The 25,619-nt window shown below is 41.0% G+C and overlaps 1 protein-coding gene across 3 annotated transcripts in view; it reads right to left on the bottom strand.

Annotated features, from left to right (window-relative positions):
- Positions 1–5,922: 5,922 nt before the first annotated feature.
- Positions 5,923–25,619, bottom strand: part of KLHL2 (kelch like family member 2) — a 241,466-nt gene continuing 221,769 nt past the window's right edge. Inside the window, exons 9-15 of one of the 3 annotated variants that reach the window (XM_069744186.1) lie at positions 20,942–21,059; positions 15,931–16,128; positions 14,274–14,375; positions 14,033–14,161; positions 13,064–13,204; positions 9,346–9,489; positions 5,923–6,945 (exon numbers count right to left, since the gene is read on the bottom strand). In XM_069744186.1, coding sequence (XP_069600287.1) covers positions 6,917–6,945; positions 9,346–9,489; positions 13,064–13,204; positions 14,033–14,161; positions 14,274–14,375; positions 15,931–16,128; positions 20,942–21,059 — 861 coding nt within the window. In that variant the 3' untranslated portion in view covers positions 5,923–6,916. Of the gene's footprint in view, positions 6,946–9,345; positions 9,490–13,063; positions 13,205–14,032; positions 14,162–14,273; positions 14,376–15,930; positions 16,129–20,941; positions 21,060–24,307; positions 24,906–25,619 lie in introns of those variants that run through there. The other 2 variants (XM_069744188.1, XM_069744187.1) reach the window with 2 other exon arrangements.

The following is a 25,619-nucleotide window of genomic DNA, read 5'->3' as shown; positions in this document are numbered from 1 at the left end:
ACTGTAAAGGGGACTTCCAATCCCAGCTTCATGCCTGTCCAGCATGGATGGTCTGAAGAGGAGGAGAGGATGATTAGTGTTTGTCCTTGTGGTGACACTGAAAGTTTGACTCTTTGTAGTCTGCCACACATGGCCCAGTTCATGTCCAGATGCCTTTCTCAAGACCCTTGCGTGAAAGACATTTTTCCCACCATGAAATACTGGCCGTGCATCTTTCTTGACCGACGATACAAGGAAAAATTTCCTTCTCTAATGTCGTAGGCAGACGTATCATTTTCAGTGCATGCATTGCTGAAAAAGATTACCCTCAGACCTCGCTGCTGGCAGAGGTCTGGGCTCTTTTCACCAACAATGATTACAGGGGAGGGACAACGCACACCAGGGGAAACTCAGGCAGGGAAAAATGTGCACGAATTGGACCATTTTTATGAAATTGTCACATCAGCAAGGGCTATCTGTGGGTGTAACAATGACAATGAGGGAGAAGTTGACCAAGATGGTGAAGGAATATTTAAGTGATCATACCAGCATCCTTCCTGATTCTTCAATGCCTTTTGAATATTGGTTGCCAAAGCTGCACACTTGGCTCAACCTCTCCTTGTATGCCTTGTGTGCGCCTATCCATTAATGGAAAATGCAGACAGGCTCACTCTTCTAAAATTGAACAAGGGCTGGATTTCCTCCGCCTTTGTAAGCCCTACGGATGACAGCAACTCAACGTACATGCAGCCCAAATGTTCTTTTTTGGAAGTTGTCTTAACGTCCATTTCTTACAATCCAAACCCTTTTTGTTCTGGAAATCACGTCCTACTCCTCCTGCTTCGACAATAAGTACTTAGTGGTCATATATTTAAACGCCACATGGGTAATGTTTTTAAATTTATTAACTTTTGTACATTGTGCAATGATGAAATTGTACTCCCCATCTCTAGCAATTATAGTCATTCCAAAATGTATTGAGAGGTCCCCATCTCGGTCTTTTTCAGCATGTATGATTCAGACCCATTGGGTATTTTTTTGAAACCTTTGTACATTCTGAAATGGTCAAATTTCTACTCTCAACCTCTATATTCTACTATAATTTTTTTTTATTGTGTTGCCCCACTCACAGTCTCTTTAAGGTGTATATGGGAGCCTGATGTTGATTTTTGGGTCTGCATTTGAACATTGTGGATCATCAATGAATTAATATGCTCCACACACTTCAGGTTTCAGCCTTACATAGAAAAATATGTATAATGAAACATGCTCTATATATTCCGCTTGTTTGAAAATCTTACCCACACCTCAATATATAAAGGGACATTTGACACAATACCTCTGTTGGCATACGCCATATACTGCTGATATATCCACCACCCCAGTAGGTGGGTGGAACGCCTGAGTACAAAATCTGTGTTTGAGGATAAAACCAACAGGCTCTTCCCCTGTGTTACGTCCTTCCTAATCTGCCATTCAGGAAGAAGGTGCTGATGCCTTTTCCCCACAACCTGCAGTTGCACATACAGTAAGAACATTCAGCAACCACGTCCACTTTTTGGTCTCAGCACAGTGTTCAGTTTTCCCTTGTCAGCATGTATGTCTCTTCCCAAATTGTTAGATAGGGCATACATATTCATTAGCACTTTACATTGTCCGGTGCTGGACAAAGACCATTCCTGGCTCCTAAATGAGACTTGTGTCTCTTTATTAAACTGACGCTTCCCTTAAATTTAGAAATGTTGGTTAAAAAAAGAAAAAAAAAAAAAAAAGTAGTGGTGGGGTATTGGTCAGTTTCTGTATTTTAAGCATATCCAGACTGGGTTAATATGCTCCATAGACCGATTTAGGCCGCTGGAACATGGACATTGCCATGCTAAGGCCTTTACCTGAGCTCTGTAGCACTGCCTGTCACTTGAGTAATACAGACCACAGAGTGCTCTGGGACATATCCTGTAATTACTTACCTCTTGCTCAAAACCATGTAAGAGATACATTCTTAAGGGCGTAGGCTACTGCAGATTGGTCAATGTCTCTACCTTGAGGAGGCTGCTTCAAAGTAAAATGAGGCTTGTACATGTTCCTGTCATGGGTTTCAGGCCTGAAAGACTGACAACAATACAGGTCCTTGATTGCATACACTGAATTCAGAATTTAATTCTAATGCTTTTGGTGTCTGGCAGAATACAATTTACTGACATTGAGCATACAACTCCCCCAACTCCTGTATTATATTCACCTTACGCGTACAGCAGCTGCACCCGCTGACAGTGGCTCCATTGGGATCTGGTCGCCAAAATGAACTGTGGAGCTCACAAAACTCAGGTTTCACGGCACCTGCTGGCCCTCTGAAAACGTGAAGTGAAGACCACATAATGGAAAGGTGGTGGACGTGGTGGTGGTTGCAGGCTAAGCCCAAAATTCATATGGATATGTTTTAGCTGGCATTGTAAAGTAATGGGGAATATGGATTCCACTATCTAGCTAACAATCTGGAATGAGGGAGGGACCGCCAAATTTTTTTAATTTTGCGTTATATACATGTAATTATGAAGGAAAAAATGTTTCTTAGCAGGTTTCCCTTTAAAAAAAAAAAAGTTTGATTTGTTAGGTCTTCTTATAAATCCGCAAAACTGGCACAATAGTCTGACAACACTATTCCCAGATACCATATGCGAGTCAGAAAGGCATGCAGGCATCTTCTCCATGCTGTTCCCATTTAGTTTTAGATCTTTCCCATCCATTTCAGATTTTTTCTCATGCCCCCAGACCTGTTAGGCTGGGTTCACATTGCGTTATTGGCAATGCGCTGACGGCATCCGTTACATAGCGGCACCAACGCTATGTAACATATGCGTTAGCGCACCCATTAACTGCCATTATGTAGCGCATCGCTAATGCATGTCATAATCGGCATGCGTTAGTGATGTGCCGTCATTCTGTGACAGACCCGCGGACACAGTCTGCAGCATTTTCGGGTCCGTCACCGCTAGCGCAGATAGAGCATCTGCGCTAGTGCGATCGCATAAACGCAATCTTTTTCGGCACTTACGTTAACGCAGTCCATTTAACGTATGCGTTGAACGGACTGCACTAATGCAATGTGAACCTAGCCTTACTTTTGGGTCCAGCAGAAAAATATTCGGCTTTCCCATTGACTTGCATTGGATTAATTATTCGGTACGAATACACGGATATTAGAAATTATTGGGACTGATTCTCCCAAATCCGAATAATTTCACTATTCAATCATCACTACACAGCATATCTGCTATGTGTGATCATGACCCAAATATCAGGCACTTTGCGGCATACTGAATGGAGGAGCTGTGTGGAGTCAATGACCAAATTGGACTTCATGTAACATCAGAAGGGAATCAAGTTTTGGAAAAGTTTCTATTGAAGTGTCCATCTTTTTACATTTTTCAGTCAGTGTAGCTTTTATAGAGGGCTTACTTTTTGCGGCTGAAGTTTTCATAGGCATCAGAATTTATTAACTTTTATTATTTTTGGGAATGATATATGAACAAAAAACCCCAACTAAAACAGCAATTTTGACATTCACCATGTGGGAAAAATAAGTGTTTTTATAGTATAGGTTGTTACAGTTGTGGCTAAACAATTATGCATATTTTGTATATACAGAAACATTCTGTAAACATGGGCCTTTTTTTACCATGGGCCTTGAACTTGCTACGTTTTGATCAATTCAATAATTGTATCTCAATACTTCAGTAGTACAGTGTGTTATGCTTTTCAGTCTTGCACTCTCAGCTGAATAGGCTCTGTGATAGGCAAGGCTTAATGAAAAGTTCTGTGCATTCAGATGTGCTGATTTTGCAGCATTAAGGGCATGTTCACATGGTCAGTATTTGACACCAGTATTTGTAAGCCAAAGGCTGGAGAAGGAAATTCAGAGGAAAAGTAGAATAGAAACACGTCACCATGTCTGTATTTTTCACCCACTCCTGGTTTTCACTTACAAATACGGATGTAAAATAATGAATGTCTGAACGTGGCCTTACATAAGCCAATCACCCCTCTAAGTCGTTCAATGCTCAGTTAACGGTGTGTTTATACAGGTCCTTCTCAAAAAATTAGCATATAGTGTTAAATTTCATTATTTACCATAATGTAATGATTACAATTAAACTTTCATATATTATAGATTCATTATCCACCAACTGAAATTTGTCAGGTCTTTTATTGTTTTAATACTGATGATTTTGGCATACAACTCCTGATAACCCAAAAAACCTGTCTCAATAAATTAGCATATTTCACCCATCCAATCAAATAAAAGTGTTTTTTAATAACAAACAAAAAAACCATCAAATAATAATGTTCAGTTATGCACTCAATACTTGGTCGGGAATCCTTTGGCAGAAATGACGGCTTCAATGCGGCGTGGCATGGAGGCAATCAGCCTGTGACACTGCTGAGATGTTATGGAGGCCCAGGATGCTTCAATAGCGGCCTTAAGCTCATCCAGAGTGTTGGGTCTTGCGTCTCTCAACTTTCTCTTCACAATATCCCACAGATTCTCTATGGGGCTCAGGTCAGGAGAGTTGGCAGGCCAATTGAGCACAGTAATACCATGGTCAGTAAACCATTTACCAGTGGTTTTGGCACTGTGAGCAGGTGCCAGGTCGTGCTGAAAAATGAAATCTTCATCTCCATAAAGCATTTCAGCCGATGGAAGCATGAAGTGCTCCAAAATCTCCTGATAGCTAGCTGCATTGACCCTGCCCTTGATGAAACACAGTGGACCAACACCAGCAGCTGACATGGCACCCCACACCATCACTGACTGTGGGTACTTGACACTGGACTTCAGGCATTTTGGCATTTCCTTCTCCCCAGTCTTCCTCCAGACTCTGGCACCTTGATTTCCGAATGACACGCAAAATTTGCTTTCATCAGAAAAAAGTACTTGGGACCACTTAGCAACAGTCCAGTGCTGCTTCTCTGTAGATCAAAAGTGGCTTTACCTGGGGAATGCGGCACCTGTAGCCCATTTCCTGCACACGCCTGTGCACGGTGGCTCTGGATGTTTCCACACCAGACTCAGTCCACTGCTTCCTCAGGTTCCCCAAGGTCTGGAATCGGTCCTTCTCCACAATCTTCCTCAGGGTCCGGTCTCCTCTTCTCGTTGTACAGCGTTTTCTGCCACATTGTTTCCTTCCAACAGACTTACCATTGAGGTGCCTTGATACAGCACTCTGGGAACAGCCTATTTGTTGAGAAATTTCTTTCTGGGTCTTACCCTCTTGCTTGAGGGTGTCAATGATGACCTTCTTGACATCTGTCAGGTCGCTAGTCTTACCCATGATGGGGGTTTTGAGTAATGAACCAGGCAGGGAGTTTATAAAAGCCTCAGGTATCTTTTGCATGTGTTTAGAGTTAATTAGTTGATTCAGAAGATTAGGGTAATAGGTCGTTTAGAGAACCTTTTCTTGATATGCTAATTTATTGAGACAGGTTTTTTGGGTTATCAGGAGTTGTATGCCAAAATCATCAGTATTAAAACAATAAAAGACCTGACAAATTTCAGTTGGTGGATAATGAATCTATAATATATGAAAGTTTAATTGTAATCATTACATTATGGTAAATAATGAAATTTAACACTATATGCTAATTTTTTGAGAAGGACCTGTACAGTCTCCTAATACGATCGATCAGTCCCAATAAATTGTTATTTTGCCTCATTCCCCATTTACACGAGCAATGTGCTGCCGATAACGATTTTTATGGCAGCATAAATGAACCGGTCACCTGATGAATGGGCGTTTTCCTCGTTTGTAGTGTCATTGCTAGCGTGTTTACACCAGCGGATAATAGGGAACAAATGTTCCTATAAACACTTGTACACGTATTATCTACTTGTGTAAATGCACCATTACAATCACTGTCCTCCAGTCAAGGAAAAAACAGTCACATTGTGATACAAAAATTTTATTGAAAGAAATATGTAATCAATTGTACGTACATGTGAGTGTTGTTAAAAGCTAAAAGAAATTGTTCATAAGAAAACACATCAGATTGATGCCTCTCATGTAAAATAATTTAACTACACTGACAAATACTTAAATAAATCATGCATATTCACAAGCTTATTTGGAAAACTGAAAAATCTTTGCCATGCTATAAGACTCCTTCATGTAAAGAAAGGAATTACAATGAAATTTGTGCAAATTTATACAAACCACATCATAAATAATCATTTGATTCATAATTTATTTTTGTTCTATAAAAACATTTGGCAATGTTTGTACAATCCCCCCTCCCCAAATGCCACTGACCAGATCATGTGGCACTTTTTAAATATACATAATAAAAAAAAATACAACTCTGTCTCACAACAGTACTGGCAAATTTCCTAGGACTGTGCCAAATATAAATAGTGCAGTAACCCAACAGTTGGACTGCTTTGAAAAAAGCAGCAATTACAATTATACAATACACGTATGCACAGACATACACACACAGTTTAGATTTTATTCACATAGCTGAAAAAAGCATCCCTCGTATGTGAAAATATGACTCCTAATACTCTACCAATGTAGATTCCAAAAAAGATCTATTTCACTCTACTGCCTAGTCCACCTCACCAAATACACTTCTTCATAGACATCATAGTCAACCGTGGTCAGCGAGAGCTGGATGACATGAAAGCAGCTTTGTTTCTTTTTTTGTCACAGTTGGGAAGAATTGTGTGAACAAATGTCATAAATCATATCAAAATCCAGACATCTGCTGCTCCTCTCAGAAGAACTCTGAGCAATACTTCAACCTTGGGTAATCTTCGGCGGCTGCTGCGCTTTACTGCAGACGAAAAGGCTTTAATTTCCTTTCCCACAGCTTGATATTACAAGCAATGAAGTAATGCCACACTTCACTTTATACCCGTGCTGTCAGAAGGCCAAAGCTCAGATCATAATGGCTTATCAATAACTGTAACACCTATAGAGAGAAGACAAGCAGGGTGTGAGGGTATTACATATACAAAAGGAAAAAATGGAACCCACTGATAAATTAAAACATATACCGTATTGTTTGGACTATAACATGCACACCATCCCCCTTCTTCCCCAAATTTGGGATAAAAATAAGGGGGGCATCTTATAGTCCGACTAGTTTAGCGGGGGGTGAGTGGGTGGGATGGCGGTGGTGGAGAGGGGTCACATGAGGCAGGAAGCCAGCAGGAGAGGGACAATGCTGCGGGCTCCGGGCTGGGAGGAGGGCTTGACCCGCAATGTGAGGCTCCCAGAAGATGTTGGCGGTGAGGCATGAGCAGAGTATAGGCTTTGTCCATTGATTTGTCGGCGGTGGGCTTCAGAAAAATGGCTGCCGGATGCAGCGCATGCGCAGATTTAGATCTTGGCTCCATGACGAGCCAAGATTTCAATCTGCGCATGTGCCACCTCTGCAGACATCTTGTTGAAGCCCATGGGCCACAGCCTCGCACCGCTGGGATAACCCTGCTCCCAGCCTGGGGCCCACAGCATCGCCATACTCCTGATTCCACCGGCTTACTGCAGCACAGACCCTGCCTCTTGTGACACTGCTACGCCGCCCCCCTCCAACCCACTGGTAAGCTAACGTAAATTAGGACTATCATTTTAAATGAAAAATTCCTAATTTCCTCCCCAAAATTTGGGGTGCATCTTAAAGTCCGCAAAATATGATACACTTGTGTTCAAAGATTTTGAAAGTTATACCCTAATTCTATGTACACTCGCAGTGTTTTTGCAGCATTTTTTTTTCTGCAGCCAAAACAGTTAGTCAAAATGTCTGCTATTAGGTGTTTGTTTTTTGTTTTTTGCAGCAGCATTTTTCAAGTGTGGATTACATGTGTGCTTTGTCTACAGTACATAATAATACAGTCAGTTTTAGTCATTAAAAATGCTAAAAACTTGTGAAAACACACTGCGTTTTATGCAGCAATTTGACCACTTTCTTGCTGCTTTGTATGGGTGAAAAACACAAAAATGCATACGAACATATCCTAACATAATGAAACATCAAGATATATGCGTTACATTATTCCAAAATCCCATCAACCAGTTATTATAGAAACGCTTTATAGAAGCAGAAAGAAATTTCAGTTGAAAAATACTAACGTAATAAAGATCCATTTACACAGCCAATATTGGACAAACGAGCGTTCATGAGGCCCAATCATTGGCCCGTGTAAACAAGCTGTCGGCCAGCGGATGAACAAGCAAAACGCTTGTTCGTCAGTCAATTGGATCATTCTGTCATCATACTATTGTGTCAGGACATAAGGACGGGAATAAACAAGAACCAATCAAATTGTATATAAAATCAGCCTGAATAAATTGACCTTAAAGGGATTGTCCAATGTAAAAAAGATATCATCTATCCTGATGGCAGGTGGTCACTTACTGACGGCCTGACCCATGTGACCAGCACCGATCGGCAGAATGTTGAATTTTATCCTTGGAGCCTCTTATGATATATATTTAGTGACTTACTATCCTTCCCAATTTGTTTGCTTTTTCGTTTCCCTCCTTCCAAGAGCCATACAATTCTTGTTTTTCTGTCCAAATTGATGTACGAGGGCTTATTTTGTTCAGGACAAGTTGTATTTTGAATGACACCATTAATTTTAGTTTAGTAAAGAACAATTTTACAAGAAGTGGGGAAAAAAATTCCAAGTGCTGTGAATTTGCGAAAATATATATATCTTGTTTGACATTGTTTTTTTTGGGAGTTGCTCTTACAGCGTATGTTTTGTGGTAAAAATAACCTCATTATAACATAATTATTGTCATAGACATCATTATTGTCTATGTCAATATGATTACGGCGATACCACACATATACCGTAGTTGTTTTTTTTTTCATTATTATTCTGGTGGTAAAAAAATGGAAAATTTAAAAATTATAAAAAAAAAAAAAAAATCAGTGGCGACCAACCAATGGTATATTGGTGCAACCTGTGCAGCTACAAAAGAGACAGATTAGGGGGCCACAGTTGCACTTGCACAAAAACTGCATAATTACTTTGTTAGAAAAATAATTAGGTGCTTTATGATGAGGGATGGGATAAGTGAGGACCCCATAGAGTGCTGGCAAAAGGACCCTCTCCTGTCTGTGTCCGCCCCTGACCAGGCAATTTTGTGCACCGGTAATTTAGATCGTATGGCCAATTGTATTTTTTATATTCTTAACTGTTTTTTGGTGCTCATTTACCTTATTCTGAGCAGAAACGGTCTCATTACATCAGCCATTCCAGTAGGATGAAGTACAATGGGGTCATAGCTACATTTGATAAAATGATCACAGACTTATGCTCACACACTGGACAAAGTACAAAGTGCTTAAAAAAATATTTACCTGCATAACTTCTCCCTGTGCTCATACACGATGGTAAAAGTGTCCATTTGTCAGTCGCTGGGTTATAATATTCCACTGACGCCAAATTACAAGACCCATCATCACCTCCGACAACATACAACATGCCATCAACTGCACAAACACCTAAACATAGGAAGAAAAAGTGAAGGATAATAGACGTTTCCGTACACAATGGCGCAACTGCGACTCAGGTCAGGAAAGGACATGTCCACATTCGGCAAATTACAGATTCTTGCTTTGGATTCAATAGTACAGATCCACAGAACACGGCACAGTGTAGGAGGATTTCAGCTACTGGTTTCACAATAATTTTGCAGACTAACCAGAATGCTGATCACTCGACGAGCAATCAAAACGTTTGTCAAGCGAAATAATCTTTTTTTCCAAAAGGTCATAGTGTTCGGCAGCACGTCATTCTGTGTAAACAGGACCTGCACTATAGAAAACAATAGCGGTCTATGCACACTCAATGATTACTGATCGGTCAGTGCACATCTGTAGCAGGGTCTGCCTGTTTAAACAGGTTATTAAACGGCCGCCAATCAGCAAACAATAACTGGTGGTCGATCAGCTCCACTGGTAAGCTAGTCTCAATGGACCTTAAAGCTTGGAACAGGTAAACTTTTGTTCCCAGGAAAGGTGTGTCAGAGACTTGGGGTGCGTTTACTATGGTTCATTAGCATGAAAAGTGTTCCTAGGAATGCCCATTTCCCAATAATAGACTAGTGTGAAGCACCCAACAATTGAAACGAACAACCTTGCTTAAGAGCCATCGTTCTCAACAGCACGTAGTCCTGTTTAAGCAGGAAATCTGACAATTTGTCAGTAGCTTGATCGGCTAACATGGCGTGCGGTATGATGGTTGTCAGATGTGAAAGAAATTATGTAAGTGACTCGTGTTAAGAGTATGCGGACACAGATTTATGAAGCGATATTTTGATCAGTTGCGCTTAAAAAAAAACACGCAAAAACCTCATCCTATTCATTTCCATTGTAAAACCACCTACTGTACATATGTTCAGGATTTCAATGGTTTTTAATCGGCCCAGGTTTTCAAAAACGCCAAGGGCCAGATTCATTAAGACTGGCATTTTGTACAGAAGTCTTAAAGAGTGACCTGCAGGAATAAGATGCGCCAAATTTATTAAAAGGCGCACGTCACTTAATGAATTTGGTGCATCTTATCAGTGGCTTCTACCGCCATGTGCCTCACCCAAAAAAAGGTTACTCAATGACTAGAGTAACATTTCTGGCATAAAGAATGCCGCCATTTTCCATGAATTTGACTGCTGGGCATAGTCACAGACTATCCCTGTTCCACCCATTTTGGCAGCAACTGGGAAGAAAACACCAAAAGTCTCAACATTTTTTTGTGCAAGTCTGTGTTGAGCTAAAAATGAACTATTAAGTGTTTTACGCCAGTCTAATGCTGTAAAAACCAATGTGTCAGCCCTCTGTGTGTTTAACGGAAGTAACCTGTCAATTCTTCCGGCATTTTCCACTATGAAGCCACTCCATATTTTACAGCAGAAGTGAAATGAAACGCTACAAAGATGCCTGAGAATCTGCTGAGTGTTTTGTAAGTGTTTGTGAGGTTTAAAAAGTATAAGGAAATGTCCCCCGGTCTCTACCTCCAAATAACATTTAACCCCTTAATGACCGCCAATACGTCTTTTAACTGACCTGAGATATAAGCGAATAGTCTCCCCATACAGGTGACAATACAGCAGCTGTCAGCTGTACACTATAGTTGACAACTTGTTGCATTACCACGATTAGTGTTTGCACCTTCCAAATCTGTTTAACCCCTTAGATGCTGCTGTCAATAGTGACTACATCATTATAAATGGTTAACAGAGTGTGGGGGCTTCCTCTTTGTCCAAACTTGTGCCCTCAGATCATGATTGTGTGGTCCTGATGTTTGTCATGGCAATTCATGTCCAAATAGCAGCTTTACAGTCTGACAGCTCTAGTAATCTGTTCAGAAGTTAGAGGCATTTAGGTGGTAAAAATGCACATTTTTATTTCTGTCATACCACTTGGCATTAATTCCTGTAAAGCACCTGAAGGGTTAATAAACTACCTGACAGCAGTTTTCAATTTGTATAGGGGTGCTGTTTTGAAAATTGTATCATGTTTGGGGGTTTCCCAATATATAGGACCCCTAAAGTCACTTCAAACATGGATAGTTTCCTAAAAAAATAAATTTTGTATATTTCCTTGAAAAAATGAAAAATTGCTGCTACATTTTTAAACCTCCTAAAATGCTAAAAAAATAAAAGAACATTTTACAAATGGTAATGATGTAAAGCAGGCATGTGGGAAATGATATTTATTAATGTTTTCCTGTGGTATGACCATCTGGATTAAAGGGATAATCATTCAAATTTAGAAAATTGCTAATTTTTTAACATTTCTCAAATTTTTTATATTTTTAATAAATAAACACAAAACATATTGACCTAAATTTACCATTATCATAAAGTATAATGTGTCACGAAAAAAACAAATTTGGCTCCGTCACTAAGGGGTTAAAAAATCCTTAAACCTTAACAAAATATTACACAAAACGCTACAGTAAAGAAAAGCCCCTATAAGACGCCACACAGGAGCGTTTCCAGAAGTTGTTTCTGCTTGAAAAACTTGTGTGTTTCACAGTCTCAAAAAACCCTGTGTGAACAACACCGGGACATCAAGGATGAAATCATAACCACATTAAATTAAATACAGAGGTCCCAAAACTGTTCACACGTTTCATGTAATGGATTTGGATTCATTTAAAATATATATATATGTAGTTTATAAAATTAATCTCAAAATCATTTTGTAATTAAACTTGGCAGCACTAAAGTTTACTTTTAAAACCCAAATATTTTGTGACATTCAATATTATAATAAAATTATTTTTTTTCATTAATCTCCAACACTGTAAAATTCACATGTTACAAAATTTTGCTGAAAATATATATTAAAGTTGTGTTTGAAAATACAAAATATTGTATGCCCTTTTAGAAAGAACATATTCTATGGGTGTTTTTCCCATATGATGCAGGATGAGAACACTATATGCAGCTCTCTAGCACAGTCATACTGCGGACAAGCGGGTCCACGCCAACTTACATGTTCTTACATATCCCATAGAACGGCATGGCCCAAACAGCTGGAACTTCTCTTTATGGAGCAATGTAGTGCTATATACACCCACCGACTCCATGTCACAGCTGAGCATATAAGCCCTGGCTGGATTCTGTACCGCCCCAAAATGCAGGAATCTCTGCAGATAAGTCAAGGCCATCACTCAGGATGACACCTCATAAAAGGGCAATGATACAAACAATGACTATAATCAGAGAACAGCGCAGCGTACGATAAACTTCAATGAACCTGCACAATTAATGGAGCCAAGTAAACACTGCACCCAGCAACACACAGAAAACAGCAGTAGATAATAGTAGTCATGAAGGTGAGGTCTGCTGGGCGGCACGTTGGGCTACTCCTCTAGATGCCTCTGTCCGAATATGATATTTCACCTTTGCTAATAAAACAGAAGCTCTGCAGTATAAAGCAATGGAGCTCATTTACTAGGATTCCGGTGTTCTTTTCACATTAACCCTACAGACTCAGGAGAGCCTGGAAACCATGGGTGGGACATGTAGGGAGAAATTATAAGTCTGGTGTAACATGTCACGCAACTTACCTGCATTTCTCCGGCACATATTCATGTCAGCCACTTGCTTCCACATATTAGTAGAGGGGTCATAAACTTCAACACTTTTTCTAACCAATGGACCATCATGGCCCCCAACTGCATAGAGCAATCCACTCAGTACTCCCACACCTACAAACAAAAATAGGACTTTAACGCCGAGTGTATAAATCACGTATGACCTCACAGCCTGTTATGTAACCAAGCACATGTAATCTCGGACTTGTGCTCCAATGTATAAACCTATTCTGTGCACATCTACTAGAATATTTCAAAGACTTTCATTTTTCCTTTAGTCACATGGCGACCATGTAATCTATTCATGGGATCAAACCCGTAAATGCTCACGGTATTACATACAATATGTGGCACCGTATAAGGCACGTGTTTACTGTATGGCCTACATTTCCTGAACAGTGTCAATTCAAAATGGCCCTACAGAATTAAATGTGAACAGCAAAATGTTTTAATAGTGCAAAAAATACAGACAGCAATACACCATTATAAATTCAGCAAGCCAACTTTGGAACCATCTAGCACTAAGGTATAACATATCATATTGATACATTGGGCCCAAGTCATCAAGACAGTCATTGTTCACACCAGTCTTGGTAAGGGGGCAAGCTGGAGTCAGACGCTCCCGATTCACGAAGTGCACTCCTCTTCATGAATCTGAAGCATATGACGACTGTTGTGCACCTCCGTGTGCCATGACAGAAATCTCACTCTGAAGTGAGATTTCTGGCGTAGGGAACACCAAAGATTGTCTTGAATTAGATGAGCTGTGGCATAATGCTTACATTTTGGCTGAGCTGGAAAAAACTCACGAGAAAAGGTCAAAACTCACAAAATTTTGGCGCAAATCCAAGATGCAAGAAAAATTTGCAAACTTTTAAAGCTTTTACGCCAGAATTCTGGTATGGAAGTTTTGATGATCATCGCGCCCATTGTCTTTCATACCTGCTCCACTCCTTCGTGTGCCCATTTCGGAAATGTAACTCCATTCATTTGTACTAGGGTTATAACATTCAACTGTGCTAAGACACTGTCGTGATGCCCCATCGTAACCGCCAACAGCATACAGCATTCCTAGAAAGTACAAGAAATTAACATTATGACATTGGTGACTTCAGAAAGATCATTAACACTTGCTAGATTTATCAAAATTCCATAACGACCAGTACATTATTGGAGAGCTCACCTCCAACAACACCAACTCCAACACTACTTCTTCTAGTGTTCATTGGTGCTACATGAAACCATTCATTTGCCTTCACATTATAAGCTTCAACAGTCGCCAGACCTGCAAAAACAGAATAATATTTCTGTATACCTCCTTAGGACATCAGAAAACACAAGAAAATGTTGTTTACCCCCTTAAGAAAATAGTTATTTTAGCACTTTTTTAAATCTAAGCCTGGTTATTGACTAGGACCATTTTAATTCTGGTTACTTTGGCCTACATTGCGTTATATGTATATAAATATGCTTTCTATGCTGGTTTACACAACATACTACATATTTCATGAGTGAAGCTTCTCTAAGCATGCCGCATCTGTGATCCAAACAAATCTCGGGTTTAGCCAGACAGCAAAAAAAAAAAAAAAAGGAAAATTCCAATTACTGACATTGCTGGCTGCATATACTTGTGGGGAAAAAAGTATTTAGTCAGCCACCAATTGTGCAAGTTCTCCCACTTAAAAAGATGAGAGAGGACAGAGGAGCCTCTTAAAGAAGTTACAGGTCTGTGAGAGCCAGAAATCTTGCATGTTTTTAGGTGACCAAATACTTATTTTCCACCATGTTTTGCTAAATAAATCTTGCCAAATCAGACAAGGTGATTTTCTGGATTTGTTTTCTCATTTTGACTCTCATAGTTGTGGTCTACCTATGATGTCAATTACAGGCCTCTCTCATCTTCTTAAGGGGGAGAACTTGCACAATTGGTGGCTGACTAAATACTTTGTTTTCCCCCACTGTAAACAATATAATACAGACATACATACATACAGACATACAGACAGTTTTGAGAAAACCTGAGTACACCCTCGTTTAATTGTAAGGTTTTACAATCAGGATATAATATAAATACCATCTAGGCGTTAGAAAGCCTTGAATCGGTGGTCCAAAACTAAAAATGTTAATCCTAAATCTTTTATCCATCTAATGACGTAATCTAATTTTTTTATACTATACGTTAATTAACAAGTCCTTATCGTTCAATCACTACTCATGTTTTGCTTTTTACTATTTCCGGTGTGATGACGCTTCACCTGAGAACCCCCAGTGCATGCTAGGATACTCAACCAAGTCGTCATGATGGAGGCAGAGGCTGCGGTTACTGCAACAGCCTCTGCCTCCACCCTGAAATCAATCGTCATCAGTGACGTCCGTGTCAGGGGCTGGCTTATTGAGCCTGGTCACTATATAAGATCCCACTGAGCATACGTCGGTGGTCAATTCTGATGTGTGCTCAGTAGAATGGACCAGGCCAATATTCTTCTTTCCCATTTGTTGGGCATTTTAAGTAATAATAAAAATGATGTTATATGGGTTTTCTGTGTTTTGGATGGTATATTGTACGCCTTTTTTGTATTTATATTCCATCTATTCTTTGGAATTTAATTTTATGGGATGTTGTATTTACTCTATTTTAAAGCCTTCCAAGGACCAGATGTTTTTTTTTTTAATTATATTTTGATATGTACTCAATAGACTTCAAAGAGGATGTACATATATTTTTTTCATGACTGTATATAATCACATACAAATATATACACACAAAGTGGTAACTTTATGATTAAACTACATATAACGTGACATGTACGAAGTAACATAACTGCATCATAAACGCTTACCAGTACTGCCATCAAATCCTCCCACCGCATACAGCAGCCCACTGAGCACTGCAGCCCCTAGAGTACTTCTCCTGTCCTGCATGTTCGCTACACTTATCCATTGGTCTTTCACTGGGTCATATGAATCAACAGTACGAACTCGGAGCGAGCCATTGAATCCGCCAACAGCAAACACATGTCCATTCATGTACACCACACCTAGGAATAAAGCCATTATTAACCTCTTACTGACAGAGCCAATTTTAACCATAATGACCAGGCCAATTTTTTTTAAAATCTGACCAGTGTCACTTCATGTGGTAACTTCATAATGCTGGAAGGCTTCAACATATCCCAGTAACTCGGAGACCGTTATTGTTCGAGACACATTGTACAACATATTAGTGGTAAATTTAGGTCAATACGTTTTGCGTTTATTTGTAAAAATAGTGGAATTTTGGCAAAATTTGTAAAATTTCACTATTTTGAAACTTTCAATCTTTCAACTAGTCATGCTGTACAAAACAACATTTCCAATATGTCTACTTTACATATGCATCATTTTCCAAACAACATTTTTTTTGTTAGCATGTTAAGAAGGGTTGGAAATTTTAGTAATAATTTTTCATTAATTTCAAGAAATTTACAAACCTGTTTCTTTAGGGACTTATTCAAATTTATTTGGACTTTGCAAGGCATATATATTGGAATCTTCCCAAAATTTATACCATTTTAAAAACTGCACCCTTCAAATACCGTACTTCAAAATGGACCCAACAATGTATTACCTAGTTAATTATGAGGGTGCTGATACTACCCACATGTGGCCAGAAACCTCTATTTGGAGAAATGGCAAGGAAGAAGGAGCACCATTTGAATTTTGGAACTCAAATTTGTCTAAAATAGATTGCGGGTACCATGTCACATTTGCATGGTCCCTAAGGTACCCAAATAGCAGAAAACACCCACAAGTGATCCCATTTTAGAAAGTATACCCCCCTCAAGGATTTTATCCAGGGGTATAGTGAGCATTTTGAACTCACAGGTACTATACAGAATTTGATAACATTAGGTCATCATATTGACATTTTTCATTTATTTCAAGAAAATGTTGCTTTAGCCCCAACTTTTTCACTTTTTCAAGAGTTACCATGAATAAGCAGACCACAAAGTGTGTTACCCACTTTATTTTGAGTGTGGATATACCCCACGTGTAGCCAAAAAGCTCTGTTTGGACATACAGCAGGGCTCGGAAGGGAGGAAGTGACATTTGGTATTTGCAATGTAAATTTGGCTGGAATAGATTGTAGACACCATGTTTTATTTGCAGAGCCCCTGGGATACCAAAACAGCAAAAAATTAAACCCGTAGGTACTTCACTTAACTTTTTAAAATGTGGATGTGAAAACAAAATATATGTTTTTTCTGCTAAAATGTTGCTTTAGCCCCACATTTGTAATTTTCACAAAGGATAATAAGAAAAAACAGGCCCCATAATTTGTTATGCAATTTCGTCCAAACAAGATACCCCAAAAACTGCTGTTTGGGCACATGGTAGGGCTTGGAAAGAAAAGAGCACAATTGGATTTTTGGAGCGTAAATTTGTCTGGAATATATTGTAAATGCCATGTATCATTTGCAAGTCCCTGACATGCCAAAACAGAAGACGTTCTCCCACAAGTGACCCCATTTTGGAAACTAGACCCCTTAAAGAATTCATTTAGGAGGAGCCCCAAAGGTGCCAGAACAGCAAAAAACCCTGAAGAGTGGCCCCATTGTAGAAATTGCACACCTCAATGAATTCATCTACTGCTGCAGTGACTAATTTGTACAGTGTAGAGTCCTTATATATTGTAGTACCCCCATAAATTGTGGCCAGCTTGTGCTTCTGGTGACATGCATCCCGTAAATTGTTCATTGGGTTCTCCCTGCTACAGAAATGCCAAATGTGGCTGCTTATTGTCATTTAGGCATAGTGGGGCTCAGAGGGAGGGGGCATTTGGATTTGGGAGCGCAGATTTCATTGGATATTATGTGAGGGGGTGTTGGAGATGTGTTCCTTTTCCCTGAGTCTTTGTTCTACCAGTAATGTGGGAACCCCCTATATTTCCAGTGACAGATGATGGACCTCAGTGAGGAATGGTTTTGTGCAGGATAAGTTAGGGTTTTTAGTGGTAACATTTTTGATCACTTCCAATATAAGGCTGGAATCACATTTTTAATTTCTACCTTGAGCTCTTACGTCGGGGTTTCATGTAAATACCAGAAAAATGTGATTCAGACGAAACCCCTGATGGAACCACCCACCATAATGATGCAGATGGAGACACATCCATATGGCATCTCCTCAGGTGCTATCCTTTTTAGGCATTCACAGAACTGTAGTCATCCATGCTTGTGTGCTAAAAAGACACCTAAGATGATGGGACAATGCCGGAACAGGTACAAGACGGAGTCCAAACTTACTCCATCTGTCTCAAAAGTGAGTGGTTCAGTTGGGATTTTGTCTGAATTGTGGTTTTGGGGGATTTAGACAGAAACCTATAGAAACTATGTGGACCCACTGCATCACGGGTTGGGTTACTCTGGAGGGCCGTTACTACTAGTGTCTACCAGGTCTTCACTAGGGCCTCTGACAGTGAGGACAGGCTGTGCTGCCGGTAGACACCAGATACCACTCCAGGGCAGTCTTCGGTACTGCAGCAGCTGACCAGAGGGTCAGAAGCACAAGTAATAGGTACAGGAGGGCGAGGCAAAAGCATAGTCAGATGGTCTGAGGTCAAGGAGGGCAGCAAGGGTTCACAACACAAAGTCGGAGTCAGGGATAGAGAAGTCTAACTGAGCGTATAAACAAGCCGGGTTGATAACGGGAGACAGAATACTGAGAAATGCATAAACGGTTGCTAGCAGGCTAGGAACCAAAGTTCAGGAGGAGTGGTGGGAATAGCTGCCTAATATAGGCCCTGCTGGGACGAGATAGGCCAGGGAACCTAATCTCTGCAGGACACAAGGTTAAATACCTATAGAGACTGACCACGCCCCCCAAGGCTAAAACCACATGTAGATGCAGCAGTGCTGCAAAAAGAAAACTCAGCAGGATGGCCTGACATGAGAAGCCGCATGGTGAGTAGGGCAGCACTGAGGAGGCATGAGAGTTACCACTGTGACTGAACCACCACGGTGACTGCACCCCCACCCTTATGCGCCCCCACCCTTCCTTGGCCAGTCCAACAGAGAAACCTCCAAGATGACAGGGGCACTGATATTCTTAGCAGGTCCAAAGTCCTTCCAGGTCCTCCACTGAACATTTTTTGTTTTCAAGATGTCCTTGACCTCTAAAACGTCTGAGGGACCCTCAAGAACAGCGCTAGCAGAAGTAGCTTGAGGTTTCGAGAAGCGATTCAGGACCATTGGCATCAGGAGCGAAACATGAAAGGCGTTTGGGATCCGAAAATTTGCAGGGAGCTGAAGATGGTAGGTCACCGGATTAAGTTGAATGAGAATTTTGTACAGACCGAGGTATTGGTGAGCGAACCATGAAGAATGGAGATGCTCCGGAAGGCTCCCCAATGTAGTTGTTCTAGGAAACCTTGTCCACGGAAGTAGTGGCACCCAGTCATCCTGAAGGGCAGAGATAAAGTGGCGAAGGTAGCTCTCGAGAATCGGATTTACAAGTTCCACTTGCACATTGGTCTACGAATGGTATGAGTTGGAGAAGTCCAGCTGGAAATTCAGCCGCTTGCACAGATGTCACCAAAACTTCAATGTGAACTGGACTCCACGATCAGAGACTATGTGAAGAGGAAGACAGTCAAGGCAAAAACCATGCGGGAAGAACTGTGTGGGAAGCTCAGGACTGGAGGGATGCCCGGCCAGAGAGCCATCTTAGAAAACTGTTCCACCATACCCCAAATGGAGTCGTAAGTCCAGTGGCACAACCATGTTGTTGGTCTAAAATGTCAAGCAGGGGTGCATTGCCCACCTGGCAAACTGGAAGCCAAGAGGCTGGAGAGCAGTGTACTCCTGACAGAACGAGGCAACCCTATTAAAATGCATCTAAATCTGAAGGTTTTGAGTGTAGTAAGCACTAAAGGTGATTGTTCTATTATACATGTGACAATGAGTTTTGATGTCTTTGGTGTTGGAGTCCCTTTTGGCCTCTAGAATTAAAGGGAACCTGTCACCCCCCAAAATCAACGATGGCATCAGGGGCTTATCTACAGCATTCTGGAATGCTGTAGATAAGCCCCCGATGTATCCTGAAAGATGAGAAAAAGGTTAGATTATACTCACCCAGGGGCGGTCCCGCTGCGGTCCGGTTCCGATGGGCGTCGCGGTCCAGTCCGGGGCCTCCCATCTTCTTACGATGAAGTCCTCTTCTTGTCTTCATGCTGGGCTTCTTGTCCTCAACAGGGCAGACAAAGTACGCCTGCTCCGGAGCCGCAGCGTGAAGACAAGAGGACGTCATCGTAAGAAGATGGGAGGCCCCGGACCGCGACGCCCATCGGACCGGACCGCAGAGGGACCGCCCCTGGGTAAGTATAATCTGACCTCTTTTTCTTATCTTTCAGGATACATAGGGGGCTTATCTACAGCATTACAGAATGCTGTAGATAAGCCCCTGATGCTGGTGGGCTTAGCTCATCGTCGATTTTGGGGGTGACAGGTTCCCTTTAAGTAGTTTTTTGGGCTTTTCTGAGATTTCCAAATTTAAAGCTGAATTGGCAGTGTTAAGAAGAGTAGCTTTATTTCAGTAATCATTGGGGTCCCAGCACATGGAGAGCCTTACTGATAACTTCTAGTATGCATTAATTTTATAATAAAACCGTTAATAAATGTTTGTGGATAAACGTTTCCTATATATCTATTCCCTACAATACATTATATTTCACATACAGTAGCAAACATTCCGACACGTCAGCAGAGGAAACCTGGCTCTGCAGTGTACAGTCCTCAGCATTTCTGATAAGCCGTCACACATCAGCAATGTTCTATGTAATGTCACTGTTCAGGGTCAGTGGGAAGCACAAACCTGATCTACATCTCCTTGACGGCAGTTCTGCCACTTGATGCCACTGTTCCTCTTTAAAATCATAGCACTCCACACTGCGGATCGCCTTGGGCGCCTGGCCACCAACCACGACCATTAACTGCAGGAAAAGAATGAAATTCAGTTAGAAACTTCTCGTGTTTTTCACATGGTAAAGTAACTGCGTAAGACTGATATATACAAATATAACATTACATACTTTAACAAGCAATTCTTTATATTCTTTATCAAATACTATTGTGATATGGTAAATATTTTACTCTACATACAAAGTCCAGATCGTTATTAGGTACAGATAAGATCGAAAGATTGTACAGTATTCAGTTTGGTTTACTGCATTATCACCATCACATCAGCGCCCCCCTCAGGAGACACATGAAATAGCCTTTTTGAGTTCTTATCTACCGTACTTCACACTAGTCTGTGCAAAAAAAAAAAAATAATTTTTGTTGTTCAGTTAAAAGAGAACTATTTACTCGGTATCCGAACTGCAGGCAACGTGTTATAGAGAAGCAGAAGCTGAACAGATTGGCGCATAGATTTTTTTTTTTTTTTTTTACATTTAGTAGAACTTGCTCTGTCTATGCAGCATAGTCATGCGGGCAGGATTCGGCAATTGGCAGCTTTTCTTGTATAACTGTGCACACAGAAATAGTTGTCAATCACCAAGTATGATCGCCCTCTTCACTAAGCATGGAAAGAGCAGGGATGTAAATGAATAAAATCCTACTCGGCTTATCCTGCTCTGCCCCATGCTGGCTGCAAATAGGATGGCATGTCCACAGTGAGATAGGATGGCATGTCCAGTGTGACAGGACGGCATGTCCAGTGTGACAGGACGGCATGTCCACAGTGAGATAGGATGGCATGTCCACAGTGAGATAGGATGGCATGTCCAGTGTGACAGGACGGCATGTCCACAGTGAGATAGGATGGCATGTCCAGTGTGACAGGACGGCATGTCCACAGTGAGATAGGATGGCATGACTAGTGTGACAGGACGGCATGTCCAGTGTGACAGGACGGCATGTCCATGTCCAGTGTGACAGGACGGCATGTCCAGTGTGACAGGACGGCATGTCCAGTGTGACAGGACGGCATGTCCAGTGTGACAGGACGGCATGTCCACAGTGTGACAGGACGGCATGCACAGTGTGACAGGACGGTATGCACAGTGTGACAGGATGGTATGCACAGTGTGACAGGATGGTATGTCCAGTGTGACAGGATGGTATGTCCAGTGTGACAGGACGGCATGCACAATGTGACAGGATGGTATGTCCAGTGTGACAGGACGGCATGCACAGTGTGACAGGATGGTATGTCCAGTGTGACAGGACGGCATGCAAAGTGTGACAGGACGGCATGCACAATGTGACAGGATGGTATGTCCAGTGTGACAGGAAGGCATGCACAATGTGACAGGATGGTATGTCCAGTGTGACAGGACGGCATGCACAGTGTGACAGGATGGTATGTCCAGTGTGACAGGACGGCATGCAAAGTGTGACAGGACGGCATGCACAATGTGACAGGATGGTATGTCCAGTGTGACAGGAAGGCATGCACAATGTGACAGGATGGTATGTCCAGTGTGACAGGAAGGCATGTACAGTAATATGACGGCATGTACAGTGTAATATGATGGCATGTACAGTGTGACAGATACAGGCTTTATTAACCACACAACACTCAGGTATGACATAACTGCGTATTCCCGAGTACAATACACAATCTCCTTTTGTAGTAATGACAAGTAGCATGTAATTATACACTGGGAACAATATGAGCTAATCTATTCTCCCACACTGCAGTTACTCATCCCTTTCCCACCCCAGAATCGCCGCTCTATGTAGGTGTTCTGCACATCTCTGCCATCGCTCTAGAGGGGTAAGAAATCTGTGAATGACTCCAGTTCTCATCAGTATTGTATATAATATGCTGGCAGATTTCTAGGTTAATCAGGCAATCTTAACATCCTATGGCCAGCTATTACAGGAGTGTACAAGGTACTACAAGTCACAGCTTTGTCAGATATTATTGCTGAATGCAAGATCATTAGACTATTTAGAATGTTTTATGTCAATAACATATTTACTTAGAAAATTGGTGATGTGCTCAATACTTATTTCATCCACTGTACTGAACAGACGCGTTAGTGTTTTATGCAAATACACTAATAAAGTGCAATTATTACAAATATATATGTAACTGATCAGGGCAAACAGGTATAATGACCAAAAGGAATACAAAACATCCTAAAACTATCATGAATAAAATATTAACATGTGTCTAGGCATATAAATTTGGCAAATGGGCCAAGTAATATACTGAACAGGGTAATACCCAGCTGGCCATCAGGGGCATAATGCAGAGTAGGAGTCGTTACTCAAATATATAATGTAATTAAAATAAAATTAGTAGAAGAACGCTATACAAAAAACACGTTATACCGGCTGTGTACTGGTGAATGGCTACTGTGCGCACATTCAAAACTATTGCGCAGACGCACAGGATCCCAATGGACACGTCATAATTAGCAAAGTCACATGCCAGTAGTGCGCAGTGCGCGAAATTATTCTGTGCACATGAAAGTGCGGTCGATGTGTCTAAAGCAATGAAACCGATGACTGACCTACATATAACCAATTAGCAGCTTAAAAGCCGCAGGTTCTGCAGCGTAAACGCGCCCTTACACTATTGAAACGTGCATCCACTTTACAGTTCAATTTCATCCTAATCCCTAAAAGAAAAGGTCAGTCAGTGCCAATACAGTGCCGATCAGTGAAGTCTCACAAAGCTACAATATTACTTGATTTTGCTTTCCCTCTGAGAAAAATCTTTATGCATTTGCCTGAAAAAGAACATTTTTGATGTCCAATAGAAATGAAGATGCAAATGACAAATTCAATTTAAGGTGAGAGAAGAATTTCCACAGATCTCTTTTAAACAAGTTTATTGAAATCATTAATAGCACACAATTTTCAGAATAATCTTACAACTGGATGGGTATAGGATAATCAGATGTATAAAGGCTCTAAGCATTTCCCTAACTGTATGTGTCATGTGCTGGCCTGTGTCCGGAAATAACGTGTCGACACCTAAGAACACACCACAATACAGGGAAAGACCAAATCTGTGCGGCTCACTGCCAGTGGAAATGGCCGCCCTATGGTGAGGTTACACGGGCTCATCTGGAGCATTTCTGGAGGGTTAGTCTAGTCACCCGAATCATTCTTTTCTTGCATCCAGAAAGTCTTTTTTGATAGACGCAAAACACTGAACGTTCCCAAAAGACCACATTGAAATGCTAGACAGACACAAAATAAAGATACAGAAACAAGAACATCTACATTTCCTCTTTATTTAGTTTTGGCAAATGTCATGTACAACACATCGTAGTTTTCTTACAAGTGACTAAAGCAACCAATATACATTAATATAGTCACAGAGGGACCCTTGGAAATGCCACATTATAAATGTTATCACACTTCTCCCATAAAGCAATTACTTTTCCTATTGTTTAATAAAAAAAAAAAAGAAGGCAATCATTACTCACACTAGCAAGCCAATTTTGTGATACTGTTCACAGAGATAGGAGGGGAAATACAAAAAAAAAAAGGAAATTGGTCACAAAATATTGAACTGAAATTTTCAGGAAATCTAAACAAGATTACAACATGAACATTTTGGGAAGTAATGATCATAAAGCTACAACATTAATGTGACAAACATTCTGCGCGCTTTCAGCTATCCAGTGTTAGCCATGTCTACAGCTGGGCCCTCTGAAAACGAGTAGTCCATCGGCTTCCCAGGAATCAGCGGAACAGGGAAAGTTCTTCTAACCAAGCTGACCACACACGCAGGTATTGGGATTCCACGTTTGGGGCCACAAAATCCATGTGCCCATGACTGGAAAGATCTATATGCCGCTCTTTGAAGGAATCTGAAGAAAACAGAATAGAAAAATAGTTGAAGCGCACATACGTCAAGGAGTCATTTATCCACAACACAAAAGGCCTGTCGGATGTTTGTGTGTTAGGGAGGTTTTCTGGGTTTCAGCTACATTTCTGCAGTCTATCAATGTGACAGCAGATTGCACACTATACGGAGCAGGCGGCCATGAGCCAACAAGATACTCATCGGCGTCTCAATGTTCTCCTGAGACAAGTGGATCTGCATGTAGTCTGCCTATGTCAGCCTACTCAATCTGGCAATAACTGGGAAACCCGACAGTGTGCACAATGTATATGGTCAGGACAATGACAGTCAGAAATGTAGTCAATTCTCAGAAACCCTCCTTAAATAACGCACAACAGCATGTTATTACATAAATCAGTGCATATACAAATAAGGCCCATTTACTGTTATACATCATGTCCTACACGTCATCCGGTGTTCCTGCAAAACCAGGTGACACCACAGTGCACACAACCGCAGCAAGTGTGAAGATAGCAGCACTTTTGATACATGATGTTAAAAGTGTTTTCTACGGATTCATTTGGATATTGAATAGACCTGCCGAGTTTTCGCAATTAGCTCTGCACATTGACCGATGATACAGCTTTGCCTATGATGCTGCCCCAAGTTTTAGTTGACAAGCAGCAGCCATAACATTGCTCGGGTGCTAACTGTGTCTTTGGCGTGCTCGAATACTATG

This window comes from Ranitomeya imitator, chromosome 1 (genome assembly GCF_032444005.1).
Source record: "Ranitomeya imitator isolate aRanImi1 chromosome 1, aRanImi1.pri, whole genome shotgun sequence".
NCBI classification, from domain to species: Eukaryota; Metazoa; Chordata; class Amphibia; order Anura; family Dendrobatidae; genus Ranitomeya; species Ranitomeya imitator.
Note: the sequence above shows the minus strand (reverse complement) of the source record. Positions and strands in the feature narration are given on the sequence as shown.